Source organism: Penicillium odoratum, assembly GCF_028828045.1.
Source record: "Penicillium odoratum strain IBT 22623 chromosome Unknown utg000006l_segment0_segment0, whole genome shotgun sequence".
NCBI classification, from domain to species: Eukaryota; Fungi; Ascomycota; class Eurotiomycetes; order Eurotiales; family Aspergillaceae; genus Penicillium; species Penicillium odoratum.
The window spans coordinates 739,203-758,642 of record NW_026643148.1 but is presented as its reverse complement, the minus strand read 5'-3'; the positions used below and the strand labels follow the sequence as shown (position 1 = coordinate 758,642).

Here is a 19,440-nt window from a genome sequence, read left to right as displayed (position 1 = left end):
TTTCTGTCTTCCCATCCCCACGTGTAAGTTCATGGAAGATGACAGACCAATAGAGAGATACAAGTCTCCTCCCTGTATCTTGCCTCTTCGATTCACTACAGACCTGATGCTGTCTTCGTATTGTACATCAGGTATTCTCGAATTTGGGAAAAGCCCAGGTTAAAGAACGCGTAGGTGTACAGTATACTTGAGTGTGTTTTGATCATGATATCGTCCTCGCTAGTATAATTCATTCCAATAGTCCTAATACAGAGATAACACTACTCCCTCATCTACTTTGCAAGAGCAGAGACGCCCCGCACTTGATTTAGTAGCCCTTGGACGTCTTCTGGAAGAACGTCTCCGCGCCAAGCAACCATCCCATCCGGACGCACCAGAACCAGCCGACGATCGTAGAGCTTTGCGACATCGGAATTCTTGATTGAAGCAGTCTCAAAAGGAATGGAAAGTTTCTTCGCAAGCACTTCAATCTCCGCATCCCCTTCGGTCTCATCTCCAAAGCATAGAAGAACGAAACCACCACCGAAAAGATCGATAGTCGACCGGCCTTCGCTAAGCCAGTAATGCGGCGCACGATGGCCAGGTCTGGCAGTCTGGATATAGATCTCTGGGTCATCCAGTGGTGCAGGCGACCCATCGGGCACAATCAATGGAGATTCGGAGTAATTATAGCCCAAAGCAAGTCCCAAGGACTGGAACTCTTGTCGCATGTTCGCAGCCATGTTTTCACCTAGGGCCTGCCTCTGCTCATCCGCTTCGGGCCCAGAGTCAAGAACTCTGTCCCGACCGTTGCTGTTGATCCAGATGGAGAAGTTGCGGGTTGAACCTGCTCCATTGCGCAGCGCGACGGGGCGTCGTTCAGTGGTGTAAGCATCCACTAGGCCGGGGCCGCCCCATCCTTCAAGCAGGCTCTGCAACACCCAACTCAGACCCATCACATCACCCACACCGGTGTTTAAGCCATGTCCACCGGTGGGAGACATGGTATGCGCTGCATCGCCGGCAAGGAAGATCCGACCTTGATGATACTTCTCGGCCGTGTACTGGCTGCGCCGCCACTGCACGGTCTTGATGACTTCGTACTCGACGTCGTCTCTTCCAAGAGCCTTACGGAGCAAACCATCTATATCGAACGTCGACAAGTCTTTCTTTTCCTTGCCGCCAACCACCGAGAAACGCCACAGCGCGCGGCCGTCAATCGTTGTGAAGTTCCCCCATGTTCCATCGGGTCCGATGAACATGAACCGCTCCGCGGGGATCCAGTTATGGTGCTTCTGGAGGTGCACGCGCACGATCGAGCTGATCGCGTATCCTAGGTCTTTCCCGTCGAACGAGATGCCCAGCGATTTCCGCACGATGCTGCTCGCTCCATCGCAGGCCACCACGTACCGCGCGCGCACGGCATCAGAGGCGTTGTCGGACACACGTCGCAGGTGACAGACCACCCCGTCGGCGTCCTGGTCGCACCGGACGAGTTCCGTGCTGTAGCGGATTTCCGCCATGCCCTGGCGCTGGACGGCCCGCGCGATCACCGGATCGAACCAGATCTGCGGGCAGCGCCGGAGCACTTCGGCGGACTGCTTGGGGACTTCGCGCGTCGCGGCGGAAGGCATCACCAACCGTCCGATGAAGTGGCCGTTCATGGCCGTGCAGAAAACAGTGTCGCCGGGTAGATCGTCCGGGTATCCTGCGTGAGCGACATCATCGCGAATTCCCAGGAGTCGGCAGAACTCCATCGTGCGCTCGTCGATGACGCTGGCCTTGGCGTGCAGCTCGGACTCGGTGCTGGCGTCGCGCTCGACGATGGTAGACCGAATCCCACGACGACCAAGGTCGAGGGCGAGGGTGAGGCCGACGGGGCCTGCGCCCACGATGAGGATATCTACTGTCTCGACGCTGCCCATGGTTGAAAAGTCCCCTTTGGGGATCAAATAGAAGCACTAAAAGACTGAGATTTCGATTTGGAATGAAAGAGCTAGCTCAAATTTAAGATGGCCCAAAAATGCAATTGACCACCGATCTCATGTGCGCTGTTTAGGCGGGCACGCGTGGGCTGGCCATATTTCTGCTTCCTGATATACGAATATCGCCAGCTTCCTGATTGATCGCCCGATGCTCTCGGCCGGGGTTTCAAATCTGCATGCCTGTATGCATCTCCAGAGACCGCCGAGGCCGAGGCGGGCTTAGCGGGTAATACTAGCTGAATTACATTTTGAAACCCGAATGTACCCCGGGCAGGCCACCCATGACCCGACGTCGGCCAGCAAGTCCTGTTGCAGTCGGATGCTGCAAGAAACGTAGCCCGATCATGCTAGTAATATTCTCTTGTCGTTGTCCGTAAAGCTTGTATGTGGGCGGGGGTGGTGAAGGTTGAAACATATATTACCAGCCAATCTATACTGTGCATCCCGCGTAGTCAAACCATACACGGACCCTTCGGTTCGGTCAAGCCCCACCATGGATCACCTTCTCGATCTATACCAGACCCATCGAGCACTACTCCTCCCTACAGTGCTCAGCTGTGCAATTCTCCTAGCCCACTGGCTCCGTCGCGACCGCCGCCTCGAAACCATCCCAGGCCCCAAAACCACTCCTTTCATCGGCGTAGGCTACAAACTGCCCCCCAAAGCCCCGTTGCTATTTCGCCAATGGGCCCAAGAATATGGCGACGTCTTCCGCATCCGCGTCGGCTGGTACAACTGGGTCGTCATCAACAGCCCCGATGCTGTCCGCGAGATCCTGGAGAAACAAGCCGTGAAAACCTCCTCGAAAGCGCCTTCCCCCATGGGCCATGACATCGTCACCGCCGCCAAGCGCATGCCGACCATGGCGTACGGCCCGCAGTGGCGCGCGCAGCGCTCCGTTGTGCGCCAGGTCACCACCGTCCCGATCACGGCGACCTTCGTGCCCAGCCAGGAGTTTGAGGCGAAGCAGCTGCTCTTCGACCTTGCGAGTGATAACGCCAATCAGCGCAATTTCTACCAGCACATGCGCCGGTACGCGTTTAGTATCATCATGACCAATACGTTCGGTACCCGCGTTAAGAGCTGGGACCACCCCGATGCGCAAAACGCGGTGCGCAGCCAGGCCATCCTGCGTCGCACGTCTCGACCCGGCGCATTTCTGGTCGACGAGTTCCCCCCGCTGGCGCGTCTGCCGGAATGGCTCCAGCCCGGGCGCAAGGACGCGCTCGCGGCCGCCGCAGAGGTCCGCGAAATCAAGATGGGCCTCTGGCACCGGCTGGAGAAGCAGTACGAGGCGGGCGCCGCGCCACACTGCTTCGCGAAAACCATCCTCGAAAACAAAGAGGCGTGGTACGCACAGGGCCTCAACGAGGAGGATCTCGCCTGGGTAGCCGGCGGGCTAGTCGAAGCCGGCTTCGAGACCTCCGCCGCCACCCTGAACAGCCTGGTGCTGCACCTCGCCGCGAACCCGCGCGTCCAGCAAGCTGCCCACGACGAGCTCGCTCGCGTCGTCGGCCCCAACCGCCCGCCCGCTTTCACGGACCTGCCCCGTCTGCCGTACCTGCGCGCCTGCGTCAAGGAGATGCTGCGCATGAACCCCATCCTCGCGCCGGGTATCCGCCACTACGCGGACCAGGACGTCATATACAAGAACCACGTCATCCCCAAGGGCACTGTGCTGGTCGCTAACACGGCCTTCTTGCACTATGACCCTGCGCGCTTCGAGCAACCCTTCGAGTTCCGCCCGGAGCGCTACCTCGAGCATAAACTCTACAGCGCCGAGTACGCGGCCATGAGCGATCCGTACATGCGCGACCACTTCACGTTTAGCACGGGCCGGCGCACGTGCCCCGGTGCGCGGCTCGCGGAGAACTCATTGAATATCGCGCTGGGCAATATGCTGTGGGCGTTTGAGATTCGGCCCCCGCTGGGCGAGGATGGCGTAGAGGGGGTAATGGATCTGAGTGACAATGCGTACCCGGATGGTGGGTTTACCATCCCGAAGCCCTTTGCGGCACGGTTTGTGCCGAGGAGCGAGGAGATGCTGGAATTGGTGAAGAGCCAGTGGGAGGTCGCGGCGCAGGAAGGGTATGAGCTGCGGGGTGTGACAGTTGACATGGATGGGATGGTGCGGGAATAAAGGGGGAGATAGAGATTCAGCCTGTAGCACGTGTATTTGTGGCAGGAAGGAATGTTGGAGATAAGCGAAATTTTGGAAACTCGGGTATATAGACTGCATCGGTCATGTTGACTATTCTATGGGATCTGGGCTTCGAGCCAAACAAGACTGATCTTGGGATCTTCGTCCGGAGCAATATGTACATCGCGGTGTACGCCGACGACCTCCTGATCGTGGGGCCAAGCATTACGGAAATAAAGATCAAGCGGAGCCTCAGAACCCGTTATCACATGACAGGTTTAGGACCGTGCAGCTACCTTCTCGGGATGTGCATCCAGCGAGACCGTATCTGAGTCAAGAAGCGTATATTGATAAAGTTGATTTGCGGTAGCCCGCATATCGCTTCGGCGGTGGATTCTTTTACACAGATACCACCAATTTCTCTCCGCTAACGCCTTTGCGCATCAATTCTAGACCCCTTTCTAGCTTGTCAAACCCACGACCCACCTCGTGCACTGGAAGTGGCAGTTTGTATTTCTCTTCCTCCAACAATCTCTCCAAAGATTTCATTATATTCTCATTTCCAGACAATTTAGGCAGATCCCGTCCCCTGAATAAGACTGATTCGATGCCACTTGGGACCTTGATCTCGTTGTCACCGGTCCACACTTGTGCATATTTCTTTGGCCCTTGGGCATCAAATGTCTCAAAGATATGGCTCTGTAAGCCACCGGCGCCGACGGCATCGATGATCGCGTCCACGCCTCGATATTCTAGAGTTTGCGATTTGACGTGTGTGACTAATGTCTCAGACCCTCTATCGATTACGCTATCGGCACCAAGTGTATCCTTAATGTAAGCATGGTGCCGAGGAGAGCTTGTGGTCAGGATTCTACAGCCAGGGACTGCAAGACGAAGAAGTTGAATGGTGGCAGCGCCGACTGCTGAGCTTCCACCGAGTATGAGGACAGAACAGGGATTGAATCCTGCCGTCTCTCCGCCTTCGAGAAAAGGCAGTGGAGTCTTTAACCCAATGCCAAGTGCCATGATGCCCGTGAGAAAGCATACCCTAAATGATTCCTGAGTCAGCCTAAAATTCTAAGTACTTCGAATAAGGCGTAAGTGAGTGGGTGGGTGGGTGGGCGAGTGAGTGTTTCTGAGAGAAAGGGAGAGGGAGGGAGAGGTACCCAAGAGTTGAGGCTTGTTCAAGTGTCCATGATTCAGGAATCCTAGCCACGTCCGCTTCCTTTAGGACCGCATATTGCTGGTACGATGCGGCACGATCGCCGGGTGTGAACAGAGCCAGGACTTTGTCACCCAGGCCTACTCTTTTCACGCTGCTTCCGATTTCCTCCACAATGCCTGCTCCGTCCAAGCCTGGTACAAATGGCCAGTCCTTGACTCTATGGCCCTGGTCAACCATTTTGTAGTCTGCAGGGTTGATTGCGATGGCTTTGAGGCGAATCAGAATTTCATCTGCGTCTCGTATCATTGGCTTTGTAGTGATTAGAGCTTCCAAGGGCCGACCTTTGTCTCTGGCCACATATCTGAGCATTCGCGTGGCCATATTGTCAACTTCTATAGGTTTTTAGGTTTTTCCCCGATCGAGTTTCTCTATTCAAGATAGCAGAATGTAAGGGCTGATCGCAGATACTCGTGTTCAATGGATGACAGCTTACCTCGGCATGTACTAATCCTGGTATTGAGAACCCTTAATTGTGGAGGGCGGTCTGTATAGTAGGATGTGAGAACATCTGTTTCTGATTCCTGTCCGATATATAAACGCCTTGGGAATTTGGGGTGTGAGTTATCTCTTTGTATCCGACGTCATTTAGACGGTGAGAACGGACTTACGAAAAGGGGCCGAATTTAAATCCGGGTTGCCCTTTTCGGTCGGCAGCCGAGGCGAGTCCTGGATTCATGGGCAGCACGTTCAAAACAATCGTAGACCTGGGCTTGCTTAAGTATGGGAAATGCACTGGTCTGAGGCTACCGCTTAGCTCCTTGAAACCTGGATTGCCCTCGGAAACCCAGCTGTGTCGGTAGTCGCTCAGGTATTGGCTGTAGCAAGTCCCAAACAGGTGATAAATTGGTCGGTGTTCCGAGAAGTCATGTCTGCCCGTCAGAGGACAGCGAAATACGTTCAAAAAAGCCATCTCGAAGCACTTAGTCAATTGCATCTCGAGTAGCTTTTGTTGGCAAGGAATGTTGCCGTGTTGCGTGGCTATGATTCACAAATAGACTCTTGGTGCATCTCTGACCCCTCTCTTGCTCCAGACTAGCAATTACTCATGAAGCTTGTGCTATACCTGCTACCTTAGGTTAGTATACTCCTAGAATATCATACGGTCATTTTGGAGGCTTAATAGAGTCCGGTAACAATAACCAGGGAACGAAAAATGAGCTGTCAAATTGCATTACTTGAATCATTTCGCGGAAAGCTTTCATGATTTACGGCGCAAAAGTGACACGGCCATTGCATACAGTCACAGTATCGGAATGCGCAGCTTCAAGCTTCATTATGTCATACGGTGAAAGTCTGCCAAGCAAAGGCTCGGGCTCTTGGCTTAAAGGTAAAGCTTGATTCCCGTCTCAATGAGTTATGCGCAACTATTGATCCATGGGTTCGGCAATTGACTCATGAACTGGATGTGTCGATGAGAATGGCATACCGGGTGGAAACCACCGGCAGAGAGAGTCAAAATGTGGGCTTCGGACTCACCCTCCATCTACGCGAAGAGACCATACAAGAGCTCAGGGATACTCTTGACCAGTTGGCGCAAGGACTATCCGCAGAAAAAAAACTTGAGACGGGAGAACCCTCGCATCACAGAGCGCTATCATCTAGTACCTTAAGTGATACTTCCCCGTAGGGGACTAGTATATGTGACGAACTACTCGTTTTCCAGGGAAGAAGATGAGACAGCCATAATCTGTATCTCCGAAACTTCTCGCCCCAGTGGCACTAGGTTCACTTTTAGATCTGATTGCCTTAGATCTCGGGGAAAACCGGCCCAATTCCTCTTAAAATACTAATTTACTTGCTATTGTTGGGATCCTGGCGAGTCTCCTTCACTTTGGAAAGAACCTCTCATGGGCTAGAGGCACAGTTAACACAAATGGCGTGCACTTCATTGGCGACGATCGTCCGGACGGACCTCTCCATTGCTCAAGCCTGCTTACATAGTGCAGGGTATTTCTGATCAAGGCGAGATAGCACCGCACTATTGCTTGTCAATATGGATCGACCGTCAGATATTCTCATTTAAACTTCGAGGCGTGCTGACCGCGTTCTTTGACGTGTCGCTATCGTTTCTCGTTGCCACATTGATTTCCTTCCTATAGCGGAATCAGCCAATTGCAGCCCTTGGACTCCTTGCGCGAGAAATTGCAATCATTCCTCAGCTTATCAGAAAATAATATTGCATATCTGCACGACATTAGGAACATTGCGAGGCGTCAAGGCAGCTAAACACTAACGGCCCAGACTATTCCCATCAATTATTGGGCGGTCCTAGAAACTGATAAATTAGAGCTGCGCGTCCTATGTTATTTTTCTACGCTAATTTATTCAATCAAAGGCCTGCTTTGAACACTATTTTTTAATTAGATTAATTTTCTTTCTATTTTTTTTTCCTTCACAGTAACAGTCCTGATTCCCTAGAAGGAAAGGCGTAGCCGAACTACGGCGGACCGGCTCGCCTAGCGTGTTTTACTGAGGGGGGGGGCGGCATGCGGCCAGCCACCAAACACTGATTACTCCCGTTTGCGTATTAGCGCAATCAAATTCATTTTGCCAGTAAACTCGTACGGCTAATTAGAACATGGTGTTTTGCTACTTCGCCTTAGCCAAAATCATTGGCAGTAAAATTGACCGAATACTGTCTCGTTTGAACACCAATTGTCTGACTCAAGAATACACTAGACGAGACTGCGGCGACGATGTGCAGACGAGTCTGCAGCGACGATGTGACAGCAGTGGGAGATTTGAGATAAGCGAACCATACTCCTTCCGACTCATGCAACTACTCATGCAACTACTCATGCAACTACTCATGCAACTACTCATGCATATAAAGGAGAAGGGTCCCGCGATTTTCATGAGAGATCAGCAACTCAACTTGAGATCAAATCACCGCAATGGGCGAAAATCTGCCGCGATACCCCGGACCGCCGAAATTGCGATCTAGCTGTGATCAATGCGGCAGCTCTAAAGTGAAATGTGATAAAGGACAACCTGAATGTGGGCGATGCATCTCACATGGCCTGCCATGCGCCTATGGGGTATCGCGCAAGATGGGAAAACCTCCGCGCCGTTCGAGTGTGTCGCGAAGTATGAGCAGTCCTGCCGCCGCCAATGAAAGCAACGGCAGCAATAACAGCACCAGCACCAGCAGCTCTGGTAGGACTGAGATGTTACTCGAGCTCGAACAGTCCGCTTGGACCACCTGTCTTGGTCCTACATGGGATCCAATGGACGAGGATAGTCACAGTAACTCGATTATGAACTTCTTCAATGCCGTAGGATTGGATTCCGAGCTTTCGATGCCAAGTTTTGCAAATTTTGCTGGTAGTTTCAATGATGAGGCTACGATGGAGCAACCCAACATCAGTCTGAACTCTTCTCACTTTCCGTCCGCTGCATCATCCCCGAGACCTGGAAGTTATCCGTCGCCTGGGGCCTATCTGCTCTCTAAAAACGAGACCACAGACCACTGGCGAGGCTCGGTAACCTCAAATAGAGTTGGCGACCATGTATGTCTGCAGAGACTGCATGAAATCCTTGAGTGTCTACCTGCCCTCGATTCTAGACAGGCTGAGTATGAGGCATCGCCACCAACAGCCTCCACAGCTACAAAAGAGAGCCCTCCCCAGGTAATGCCGCTTGACCTGATACTCCAACTCAACCGCAAAGCGACTGAGGGACTTTTTCCCCTTGTCACTTGTTCATGTACGAGATTACCTCATGTTGCTTTACTTTATGCGTCCATCATCTCCCAAATCCTGGCATGGTACCAGCGTGCTGCTGGCTGCACACAAACGAAGTCTCCCTCGAGTGCCAGTACAACGGCAACAGAGAAGCTCACTTTTGAGGGTAACGGCAACGGCACACCTGCGATAACAAGCCAGTCTGTTGAGATTACTGTCGTCCCATCAACAATGAAAATCGGAACCTTTAATGTCGATGATCAGCGCCTGCAAACTGCCATGAAGATCTGCTTGCTTTTAGGAGAGATGAAGCAGGTAAAGTGTTTGATGGACCAGCTTCGCTCACAAACCGATGCTTTGGAGTCTATGATTACTGGTGTCGAGGAAGTTTTTCGGAGCGTAAACTCATGGCTTGGACGGGATTATTTGAGAATATACGACATGATGCAGTTGAAGCTGAGAGAACTGAATACTTGAAACAGGACTAGTTATACCATCAAGATGAAGTTTCTACACCCATACCAAACATTAAACTAGTCTCATTCATTGCTTTAGATCTTGACCATACCGTCCATACCAACAGCTTTACCGCGCAGCTCATAACATTATTGGGCCGCAATTTCCTACTGTTCCTTGACCATCTCAATTTTTCCCTTACTTCTCGACAGAAATATGGCGGGAAATGGTTGGGAAGAGCAAATCAGCCTTCGGGATACGCATCATCATCCAGGTCCATCTCCCCCTCGAGACGGTCTACTACGGGCGGAGGGATCTCCAAGTCCACAGCACGTTGCAAAGAGCAATAATGAGCAATTTCTCCGCTAAGCTTACGCCAGGATGAATCCACCGACAGGTAAGGATGGTGCAATGGTCTCGCTTGCATGTTCCAAATGCCATCAGAGTAAGACTAGCGTTGCAATCCCCTAAAACAAGGGGTCGGGTCTCCCCGAAGGCGAGCCTACCTCCTGGATGATATCATGTCTACATCCTGTCTTGTCAGTCACATTATCTACATATAGTGACCTGCATAAAGCAGAGCTTTCCATAGATTGCTTTTCTTCTTCTTCCAACCACCAGAATCAAGATTGTTCTGCTTGACCTATCTTCCTCTTTCTTCCATCAGTACGCTGACAAGTTTGTATTGAAATATTCCGATGCAAAGCCCCATTGTGATACACAATGCTTCAAAATCAGTTTCTAGCTAATACCTCAGGCTTGACACGATGTGAACTTGCTTTCAATTCTGCTTTAAATTGCACTCACTGGGTGATGAATTCAGTCTGTCAATATACTAGCTCAACCCGCACGTCAATACAGTAAAAAGCCTTCAAAGTGGCGGTGACATCAATGGACTTGAGAAATTATTACATGAAATCTTGTCCCTACACTAACCTAGGACCATGTGTCGGGACCGAAGTATCCCTTCGCAGGCAGTTCGGTAATTAAAGCCAGCTGGCCAGAACCGCCGTCGAGCGTCGCGTCAAGCACGTTGTTACCCCACCAGCTAATCGCTTTCGGATGATACTGTACGGCGAAGAAGATAATAATGCCGGAGAATGCGACACCGCCAGTGAGAGCCGCCGAGAGGACATAGTTATACTTTTCCCACCATGTAGTCTTGTACCTCCGGAGGTAGAACATGAAAGCAGCAGAAAAGTAGAGACCGCCCCAGAAGTAAGTAAGGTTGATGGGGGCCCACCACAAGAATCCATTGAAGACGAGTGATGGATGGACGTGCTTGAGCCACGAAATTGGTGTGAAAATCAACACATTGATCGGGGTGAAAATAGCGGCAGGCAATTTAGACTTGCACGCGGCCCGGACATGCGATCCAAATCGTTTAGTGACCCACCACACAATCGCAAGGAGGAATCCCAGCAGGAAAGTATATTTCATAGTTGGATAGATCTGGCCGAAGATTCTCTTCGGACCAATAGCACCCTAAAGTGATGTTAGCTTCATGATCTGGCTTAGAAGAAATACAGGAAATTTCTTACCCAGATAACCGATGATGAATAGTAAACTTCTGAGCCATTTTCACAATTGAATGAGGAAGCCTGGTCCGCAGTACAAATTCCCGGAATGTCGTTATCGGCGAATTGCACAACACCATAGGCGACAAGGGCCGTAATGATAGCGCTCATTACTTGACCACGGTACATGGCTCGGGGAGGCACTTTGGCATAGAAACCCATTTTTTGATCAGAAATGTAGTTATCCGCTTGGCCGGCGATATTGTATCCGAAAGCCTTCACGAACATCAATGCTTCCGGGTGTCCAGGCAGAGCATATCCAACGATGAGCTCTGTAACGACGTTCAACCCTTCCGTTGTACCCGAGATTGCGTAGAGGTACGACATCGGGATCAGGAATACCAAATTGAGACCAATCACAAAAAAGATAGTCCAGACAGGAGCCCCAAGCTCAGGCCAGTTTGTACAAATAATTATGGAGAAGATGAAAGCGATCAGAGCGATAATCAAGAACCACCAGTCAGGAACTTCAGGATAATTGCGCATCAGCTTAGTGAATGGGTCGTCAAAATCGTCATAAATCGAGCCGTCCGCATTGAAAGCGTTGGACAAATGTCGACCTGCCTCACGCACATTGCCCTTGACAAGAGATTTGGTTGCATTCTTAACGCCGAGAATGAGGGTCCTAAGGGATGAGATAGCAGCCCTCGACACGGACTTATAAGCTCTGAGAAGTGGTCTCCAGGAATCCAGGAGAATGAAAACCATCGTAAGTGGGTAGAAAGCAAAGAATGCGCCATACAAGAGTAAATTTCCCGCGCTGTAGAACGCAGGAGAGTATGCTTTGTAGGCATCTTCATTGAGAGTTCCGGTGCGGGTATTCATCACTTTTGTAATGTTATAAGAGTTGCCAGTGTTGTCGAATATACCAGACGAGTTGATGGGGAGATAGGCTGCCCAGTTGGTGTTGGACCAGTACAATGCGATGATAATCAAACCACCCAAAAATGTGCCCATGAACTGCTGGGTGTATGAAAAGAACGGATAGGTGAGCGGGTATGAATAGACGGAGATGACATTCCAATCGAACGACGAAATGGGATTGAACCCGAGGCCGTTAATGGAGCCTGTTATCATGTTCAAGTTGAAGTTGTTTGGTGCGATCCAGGTCATCCATCCGAAGTAGCTCAGAGCTTGGAAAATGTAGTCTGGGAACCAAAAGTAGACGAACATGCTGGAAAAGACCAAGAAGAAGAATTTATACCGGGAGATACTCCACCCATGAATGACTTCCTTCTTCTCGGGGACCAGTAGCGCTCTGTTCAGGGCCAAAGTAGGCAAGATGTTGGGCCAAATGGCTTCGATTGGGTAAACCACGAAGCGACGAAGTAATCCGGAAAACCCAAGTCCCATGAGCTGGGTTGACAGCAAGAGTAGAATTTCGTATCCCGGAGTAAGCCATGTGTCCTTGTAGTAGACGGTCTGAGTCTGAATGTTCCAGAAGCAATAGGCAGAAGTCAGACCAACGTCGATGATGATGGTCGAAAGAACCTGTTCTTTGTACGTCCAGGGACCAGGATTGAGAGAAACTCTCTTGCCGCCCAAATTGAAGCCCCAGTCCGGAAGAACCATTGCAAGAAATAGACCACATGGATATAGTAGGATTTGCGCCACAGCAGATGATAGAGTGATGGTAGGATAACGCGAATTGAAAAGAGAGTTGGTGAATTGAGCAATAACGGCCCACATGTAGCCGAGCAAGTGAGCGCGAATGGTCTCGCAAGGAATGTTCGGATCATCCGTGGGTGTAGAAACGGCTCGCACCTCAGGGTATGGCGAGTAAAAGTGATTCAACGCAGTCTCGGTCTTCAGCTGCAGCTCCCATTCCTCCAGATCTTGCCCCTCAGAAGGTCCCTCAAGCAGGCGAGAAAGCTTATCTCTCACGGCGTTAGAGAGGTTATAGTCATACTCATGGTGCTTGAGAAGTCTTGTGAGGATATCTTTGCACTCGTCAATGGTCAAAGTGTTGACCTTGTCCATCACGTACTCGATATCTTCAATCGGTGCCATTTCATCACCACTGCCCACAAGTTTCTCGGCTAGGCCGTGCACTTTTTCATCGACATTGTCCACAGTGACCGGCACGTTGTCCTTCTCATTTTTCTCAGAGACGGCCGGCTCTGATGATTCCTCGTCCATTCTGTCGACAGAGGACATGGTGGGTTGCTTCCTCAGCTGGAGTAAAGTGATGGTCTAGCGGAGGATGGAGGTAATGGCCAAAGCCAACCAATATTTGCAATGATGCAAGAATGGTATACTTCTAGCTCGAGAGGAAGCAGAAGTCGCATGGAATGAAAGTATGGTAAGGCAGACTAAGGAAATGCAGCGCAGATCGGCACTTTATAGACCATGTTGCAGAGCTTCACCAGGTTATTACGCACATCTGTGTTACGATTCTAAATTGCACCATATCCTTAGAGTATGAAAGTATGATAAGGAAAATAATAAGTAGCCTATCAACGGGCTTTTCTTTCCCAGAAACATCGCGCCACCAAAATGGTTTGGCCTTGTACCGTACGAAGGCTAGCTTCCCCGTTAACCGAGTACGTGCCGCCTTCGCTGGCTCGAACTCAAGCTAATATGCAGGCGCTATCCTTCAGGCCAAATATTGATGAGCACCTTCTGAAAATCTTTACCAGGACTGCTCTGGTATCTTCCCGGTGTGAGTGTACTTGCGTGAATAATTGGGATGGGAGTCAAAAAGGTCGTATCAAATGATAGCGACATTCTCCTAGGCCTCTAGTGCCCAGTACAAATCAAAGGCCCAAGCGAGGCTAAGGTACACGTACGTGTAATTCTCGAATATTACCACCTAAGAGGCGACCTGAATGTCGCTTCACGGGTCCTGATCGTGCAATCAGCTGGCTTAAGCCTAAATCGTCGTATATCTAGGCCTTCCGTCGGTCCTCCGCCAAGCCGGGACTGACAGACTATCTGGGGTACGCGTTGAATCTACAAAGAGCGTTTTGACCGTCCAATCAGCTGGCTTTGCTTGTTTAAGCCTAAATCTTCGTATCTCTGGGCCGCCCGTCGGTTCTCCGCCAGTGCATGCATTACTGAGGGGAAGCCCGACATGAACCATTAATTGTGTAAATTACCGGTTAGATATTGATGTTATAACATATTACTTAGCTATCTCGTGAGATTGACCTCTGGCACGTACACGGACGGGCAAGCTGGTATTGTGGGTTACGTATCTTCTGGGAGTCGGCGCGGAACCGGACCACGGGATAGATAGGGTACTCGATCAAGATACCTGATTTTGCGATTTCACCCGGCATTTGTTTTCGACTCCTTCATCCACTACCAAAGCTAGCCCTCGTTGTATTTGTTTAGAGATAACCTGAATCACAATTGGTAAAGGTAGAAGGGCGGGGTTAGATAAGACAAAGTGTGCAGGGCGTTCGAGGGAAGAATAGGGGCGGGGTCTACACGTGGAGGACCAAAGGGAAGGGCGGCAAGGGAAATTTCCAGAACGAATCAAGAAAATAAAAAATAAAAACATACAACAGTCAGGATTCGCATGTGGTCACCCACCATACTACTAACTAACCGGCGTGTGGCTTAAGTACGGCTGAGCGGACGGGAAGCCCTGTTCTCCACACCCTATGGTCGTATGTATTTTCCTTGTGTTTAAAGAGAACTCAATGGTGCAATATGTAGATGTAACAATGTCGCATTGCGTGATTGGGGGTAGGAATGGTGGGTGCGTAAAAGACAGGGTAAGAAGCAGGGTGAGAGTGGCAGCAATATCAAAGCAGTTGTTAAATAGTCGCAAATATGTAGATTTGATAAGTTTCTAGGGACATGGCCCCTGGGTGAAGGTACAGTATCCGCTAGCAAAAATATGGCCCCAACCAGTCAAGGTAATATCTCCGGATTCTTCGTAAAGTTTCGCCACTTCCCAAATATTGATAACCATACCATCATGAGAGAATGATATAAGTTATGTTTGTCGATAAATTAATTTGCAATTTAGCGTACTTCTTAGAACGTTTAGTCGCGACCACCAAACATAAATAGAGCAATATAAGAAGAGAGAAGAAAGAAAACAAGCTTCTCACCAACTTGTCCTTGGGTGGAGATCTGCAGGGTTGGGTCTGCTGACCATGAAATAAAGGGAAATACAGCCGATAGGCTTGAGACGGACTCGTATTGCTAAAATACCAGACTCGGCTCAGATGATCAGAGTTTAAGCCCTATCAACCCCCGGTAAATAGTTGCCTTTTTTGACCACGCCGACGCTTTTCAGCCCCTAAAGATATGACACCTCTTGCTGATTTCACGCTCCAGTTCGCATCAACATTGTATTCCTCCAAGACCAAGAGGCTCGAGTCCTCAAGCTCGAAACAACCTGCCACTTATCATGATCCCATCGCGCGCCAAACATCTCGCAGATTACACGGTCGGATAGATACATGTTTAACCGGCCGAGATAGCAGCCGCCAGGCAATGATAGATGATTTTCATAAGGACTCTCCCGCCCCAAGTTCAGAATACATACACCCTTGTAGGATTTGGAGACATGATGTTGTTATTGCATATCTACCAAATGGGTCATACGGAATCGCACAAGCTACTACTGTCGCTATGCAATTATTGACCACTTTTCACTCCATCCGCTTTGGTTTGCTTGTTGGCGTCGGAGTAAGGTCCCCAATAAAGATGCAGATATACGTCTGGGCGGTGCGGTGGTTAGCAACCAAGGTGGCTCCCACAATGGACTCTGTTCAAAATGATATTGCCAAGTGTTGCCAAGGCACTAAGTGGTGGGCGATTTGAGCAAACTGGCACGCTCAACCGCCCGCCGGTTCTCCTAACTGCACTCACGAAGTTGCAAATCACAGCTCCGTAAATCCCCTATTCATCGGATATATTCGTGACATGGAACACACTCGACCTTCAATAGCCTCGAGTTTTGTTCATCATGCCCAGGAAGACCGCCTTTTTCGCCCCAAAGTACCATCCTTATTTCAATAGCTAAAATTTACATTTTTTCATTAGTGTGTATTGTTCGCTTGTATTTGACACCTACCTAATTGGAAATACAGCATAGTTTCCATTCATTATATGCAGGGTAGTGTGATGAGATCATCAGATCCAGAAGAAAAAGGTTCATTTGATCAAGAGATCGAGTCTTAGGGGAAAAAAAGAAGAGAAAAGAGAAACAACAGGGCGGGCACGCTTTGACCCTGCGAAGCGCATTCAGTGTCACAGTCCATTGGTTGAAGTACACGTGCGCGCATACTCTGGCGCGCATCTCCGCAGCGGGCCGGCACCGCTGCTCGATCCACTCGATATCATCTTCCCTCCAAATGAAGGCAATGGACGTATTTGATGATTTGAAAAAGTGACCAGATTTTGCAAAACATTATAGAATTATCATCATCGTAGAGGATAGGGCTTTCCTGGCGAGATAGGAGAAGACTGTCCACGATGGAATGAATTGGGCCGCCACAAGAATGTAGGAAGCTAGACAGGGATTATAGACCAAGTGGATTCCAGTATTGATCCATGTACATGGGCTTCCAGTGAAATGAAGCCAGCCCCGCTCGCACTGCCTCTCCAGCTAAGCACTGGCGTGAAACGTTGGAAAGAACCTACTCCAGCCTGCTTCATTATGATCAGCTCTTCCCATTTTCCTCACAACATCGCCCCTCGAACCAACTTTTTCACCCAACAAAATGTCTGAACCAAATGTGGATGGAGAGGCTCTGAACCAGCTACAGGTCGAACAGGGCTGGCTTCTTGACACCATCGATGACTTGCGCAACATCGGTATTAGCGGTCTTGTCGACCTGCCACAGTTGATAGTTTGTGGTAACCAATCCAGTGGGAAAAGCTCTGTTCTTGAAGCTATATCTCGTGTGCGCTTTCCTGTCAAAAGCAACATTTGTACTCGATTTGCCACTGAGGTCAGCCTGCGACGCCATCCAGTAACCCGCTTCAAGGTTTCCATCGAGCCTGGAGCTTCACGGGTATCTGAGGCCGACCGAGAGAAAGTCCGAGAGTTTGCTCCAGAAGCGTTCACCAACAGCGACCAGTTGCCAGCCTTGATCGAGCAAGCCAAAGAATGCATGGGTATTCAAAGTGAAAAAGGGGTCAGCGACGACGTTCTCAAGATTGAGATATCTGGCCCCGACAAACCGGAACTGACGCTTGTCGATCTCCCTGGGCTTTACTACTCAAAAAGTGCCAACCAAGGAGCCGAAGGAATCAGTATTGCACGAGGCCTCACAGAGCAGTATATGAAAAGCCCGCGCAGTATCATCTTAGCTACTGTATCAGCCAAGGCCGATTATCACCTTCAGGAGGTTCTCGATATTGCAGCCAAATTCGATCCTACCCGTGACAGAACTATTGGCATTATCACTCAGCCTGATAGAGTGGAACAACACTCCGAAGAGGAAGATACTTGGCTGGAAATCGCGAAAAACGAAAAGATACGGCTGCGACTCGGGTGGCATACGTTGCGGAATCGGTCATTTGAAACTCGCGACACGTCCGATGAAGAGAGAGATAATCTTGAGAGACAATTCTTCAATCAAGGACGGTGGAGCACGGTGGCAAGAGACAGCGTTGGAATTGATAGCTTGAGACGTCGGCTCAGCGGCATATTGTTGGAACATATCCGTCACAGCTTGCCAGAGCTTATCCAAGACATCGAAAAGAAGTTGCTCGATCGGCAGACAAAGTTTGCCAAAATAGGTGCTCCTCGGTCGACCCTTCAACAGCAGAAGGGATTTCTGCTTGCCCTCAGCAGCAACTTTGAGCGCATCACCAATCAGGCTTTAAATGGAATGTATACAGATGGCTTTTTTGCCGAGTCTGACAACTCCCATTCATTCGCTATCTCTGACACTCGCCGTCTTCGTGCCACCATTCGTCAGTTGAACGAATATTTTGCAGAAGCCATGGAGAGATATGGTTGCAAGATAAGGATCATCGGGGTCAACGAAGACACTCTCCCCACCTCCACCTTCTTTGCCAATCCTTATACTCAAATCAGACTTCCTCTGAGTAAGCATCGGCAAGACGTTGAAAAAGAGATAGATCAACAGGCTCGCCGAAACCGTGGAATCGAGCTACCAGGAGCTGCAAATCAGCTTTTGGTCGGAAGTGTCTTTCGAGACCAGTCACAACCCTGGGAACAAATTGCGAGGGTTCACCTGGTCAGAACGTGGGAGGCAGTGGAGAGTTTTGTCAACTTGGTCTTGCAATACCTCACGGATGAACGTACCTACCAACTCTTGATGGGCAGTATTCTTGCTCCACAACTTCAAAACATGAAGGACGGCCTGCTTTCAAAGCTTGATGAATTGACAGCGTACAATAAGCGAGGGCATCCCCTCCCTCTTGGAAAAAGCTTTCTTCAGCGAGTCCATAAGTCCCGAGCTGATCGGCAGAGCAAGTTATTGGAGAATGTTCTGGGACAAAAGCTGCCAAAAAAGGACGGAGGATATTCATTATCGCATATAAAGGCAGCCGTTAGCACCTTGGAAGAAACCGAAGATCAATTCGCCGCCGCCGAGATTATCGAGCAGATGCAAGCATACTACGAAGTGAGTCGATAAATTTGGCTTTAGTTTTCGAAGTCAAGAATATTGATAAGTTTACTATAGACTGCGATTGTAACATTCATTGATAATGTTACAACACTGGGAATTGAGAATTGTCTTCTTGACCCCTTGAGTGGCATTTTGACAAGCCAAACTATCAACAATATGGAAGACAAACAAGTCCAAGACTTGGCTGGGGAGGCGTCCTACATAACAGAGGAGCGTGACCGTCTAATCCGAGAACAGGAAAAGCTGCAAAACAGCTTAAGTGTTCTAAACAAATGCAAAATTCAAAAGAAATTCACCCTCAAGCCCTTCACCGATCAACCCGGACCATCAAAGTCTACAAAGATTCCTGAACGACCAGTCACTGCCAAGCCTTTTCAATGGCCAAAATCAAAAGGAGATTCTATCTTCGCCTCACAAGACAGTATTTTTGCCACTGCTCACGCTTCCCAGCCACCAGTATCTTCTGGCGGACGCCTGTCTGGGGGCCCAAGTATCACAGATATGTCGACCCCGAAAGAAGCAGGACTTTTTGGATCACCACTAGCTAGCGGCCCATTTGGCAGTGGAGGCTCAACCTTGGCCCGTGGTACCAATGCTCCTGGTCCACAGCAAAGTCAGCTGTTTCCTGCGACGCGGTCTGGGTCACCCTTTATGCCCTCTGAACGTAATCCTGGTGCCTGGGTTTTTTGGACTCCTAATAAATAGAATAGATCGCTCTTTAGAGGAAGCCTAAATGCGCTGAAGAGGTAGTATTTTAGAGAAAATGATGATTGTAATCTTTGGCTATAAGTCATACAAGCTTAGTAATCTTATTATTTCTTAGCGTA

General features: G+C 49.8%; 6 protein-coding genes across 6 annotated transcripts; 3 read left to right on the top strand and 3 right to left on the bottom strand.

Moving 5' to 3' along the window:
• Nucleotides 1-272: 272 nt before the first annotated feature.
• Nucleotides 273-1,904, bottom strand: N7520_008729 (Monooxygenase FAD-binding; the record flags this gene model as incomplete). Its single annotated transcript, XM_057142663.1, has 1 exon — nucleotides 273-1,904. The coding sequence occupies one exon, from the start codon at nucleotides 1,902-1,904 to the stop codon at nucleotides 273-275; it is 1,632 nt and encodes a 543-aa protein (XP_056991951.1).
• Nucleotides 1,905-2,457: 553 nt separating this feature from the next.
• Nucleotides 2,458-4,104, top strand: N7520_008728 (cytochrome P450; the record flags this gene model as incomplete). The annotated part of the gene is made up of 1 exon (XM_057142662.1): nucleotides 2,458-4,104. The coding sequence occupies one exon, from the start codon at nucleotides 2,458-2,460 to the stop codon at nucleotides 4,102-4,104; it is 1,647 nt and encodes a 548-aa protein (XP_056991950.1).
• Nucleotides 4,105-4,503: 399 nt separating this feature from the next.
• On the bottom strand, nucleotides 4,504-5,575 carry N7520_008727 (zinc-binding alcohol dehydrogenase family protein; the record flags this gene model as incomplete). Its single annotated transcript, XM_057142661.1, has 2 exons — nucleotides 4,504-5,152; nucleotides 5,271-5,575. 2 exons carry the CDS (start codon nucleotides 5,573-5,575, stop codon nucleotides 4,504-4,506), a joined length of 954 nt encoding a protein of 317 aa, XP_056991949.1.
• Nucleotides 5,576-8,223: 2,648 nt separating this feature from the next.
• N7520_008726 (Zn(II)2Cys6 transcription factor) lies at nucleotides 8,224-9,489 on the top strand (the record flags this gene model as incomplete). The annotated part of the gene is made up of 1 exon (XM_057142660.1): nucleotides 8,224-9,489. The coding sequence occupies one exon, from the start codon at nucleotides 8,224-8,226 to the stop codon at nucleotides 9,487-9,489; it is 1,266 nt and encodes a 421-aa protein (XP_056991948.1).
• Nucleotides 9,490-10,404: 915 nt separating this feature from the next.
• Nucleotides 10,405-13,202, bottom strand: N7520_008725 (uncharacterized protein; the record flags this gene model as incomplete). The annotated part of the gene is made up of 2 exons (XM_057142659.1): nucleotides 10,405-10,953; nucleotides 11,010-13,202. The coding sequence occupies 2 exons, from the start codon at nucleotides 13,200-13,202 to the stop codon at nucleotides 10,405-10,407; spliced, it is 2,742 nt and encodes a 913-aa protein (XP_056991947.1).
• Nucleotides 13,203-16,729: 3,527 nt separating this feature from the next.
• Nucleotides 16,730-19,318, top strand: N7520_008724 (uncharacterized protein; the record flags this gene model as incomplete). The annotated part of the gene is made up of 2 exons (XM_057142658.1): nucleotides 16,730-18,607; nucleotides 18,668-19,318. The coding sequence occupies 2 exons, from the start codon at nucleotides 16,730-16,732 to the stop codon at nucleotides 19,316-19,318; spliced, it is 2,529 nt and encodes an 842-aa protein (XP_056991946.1).
• Nucleotides 19,319-19,440: the final 122 nt, after the last annotated feature.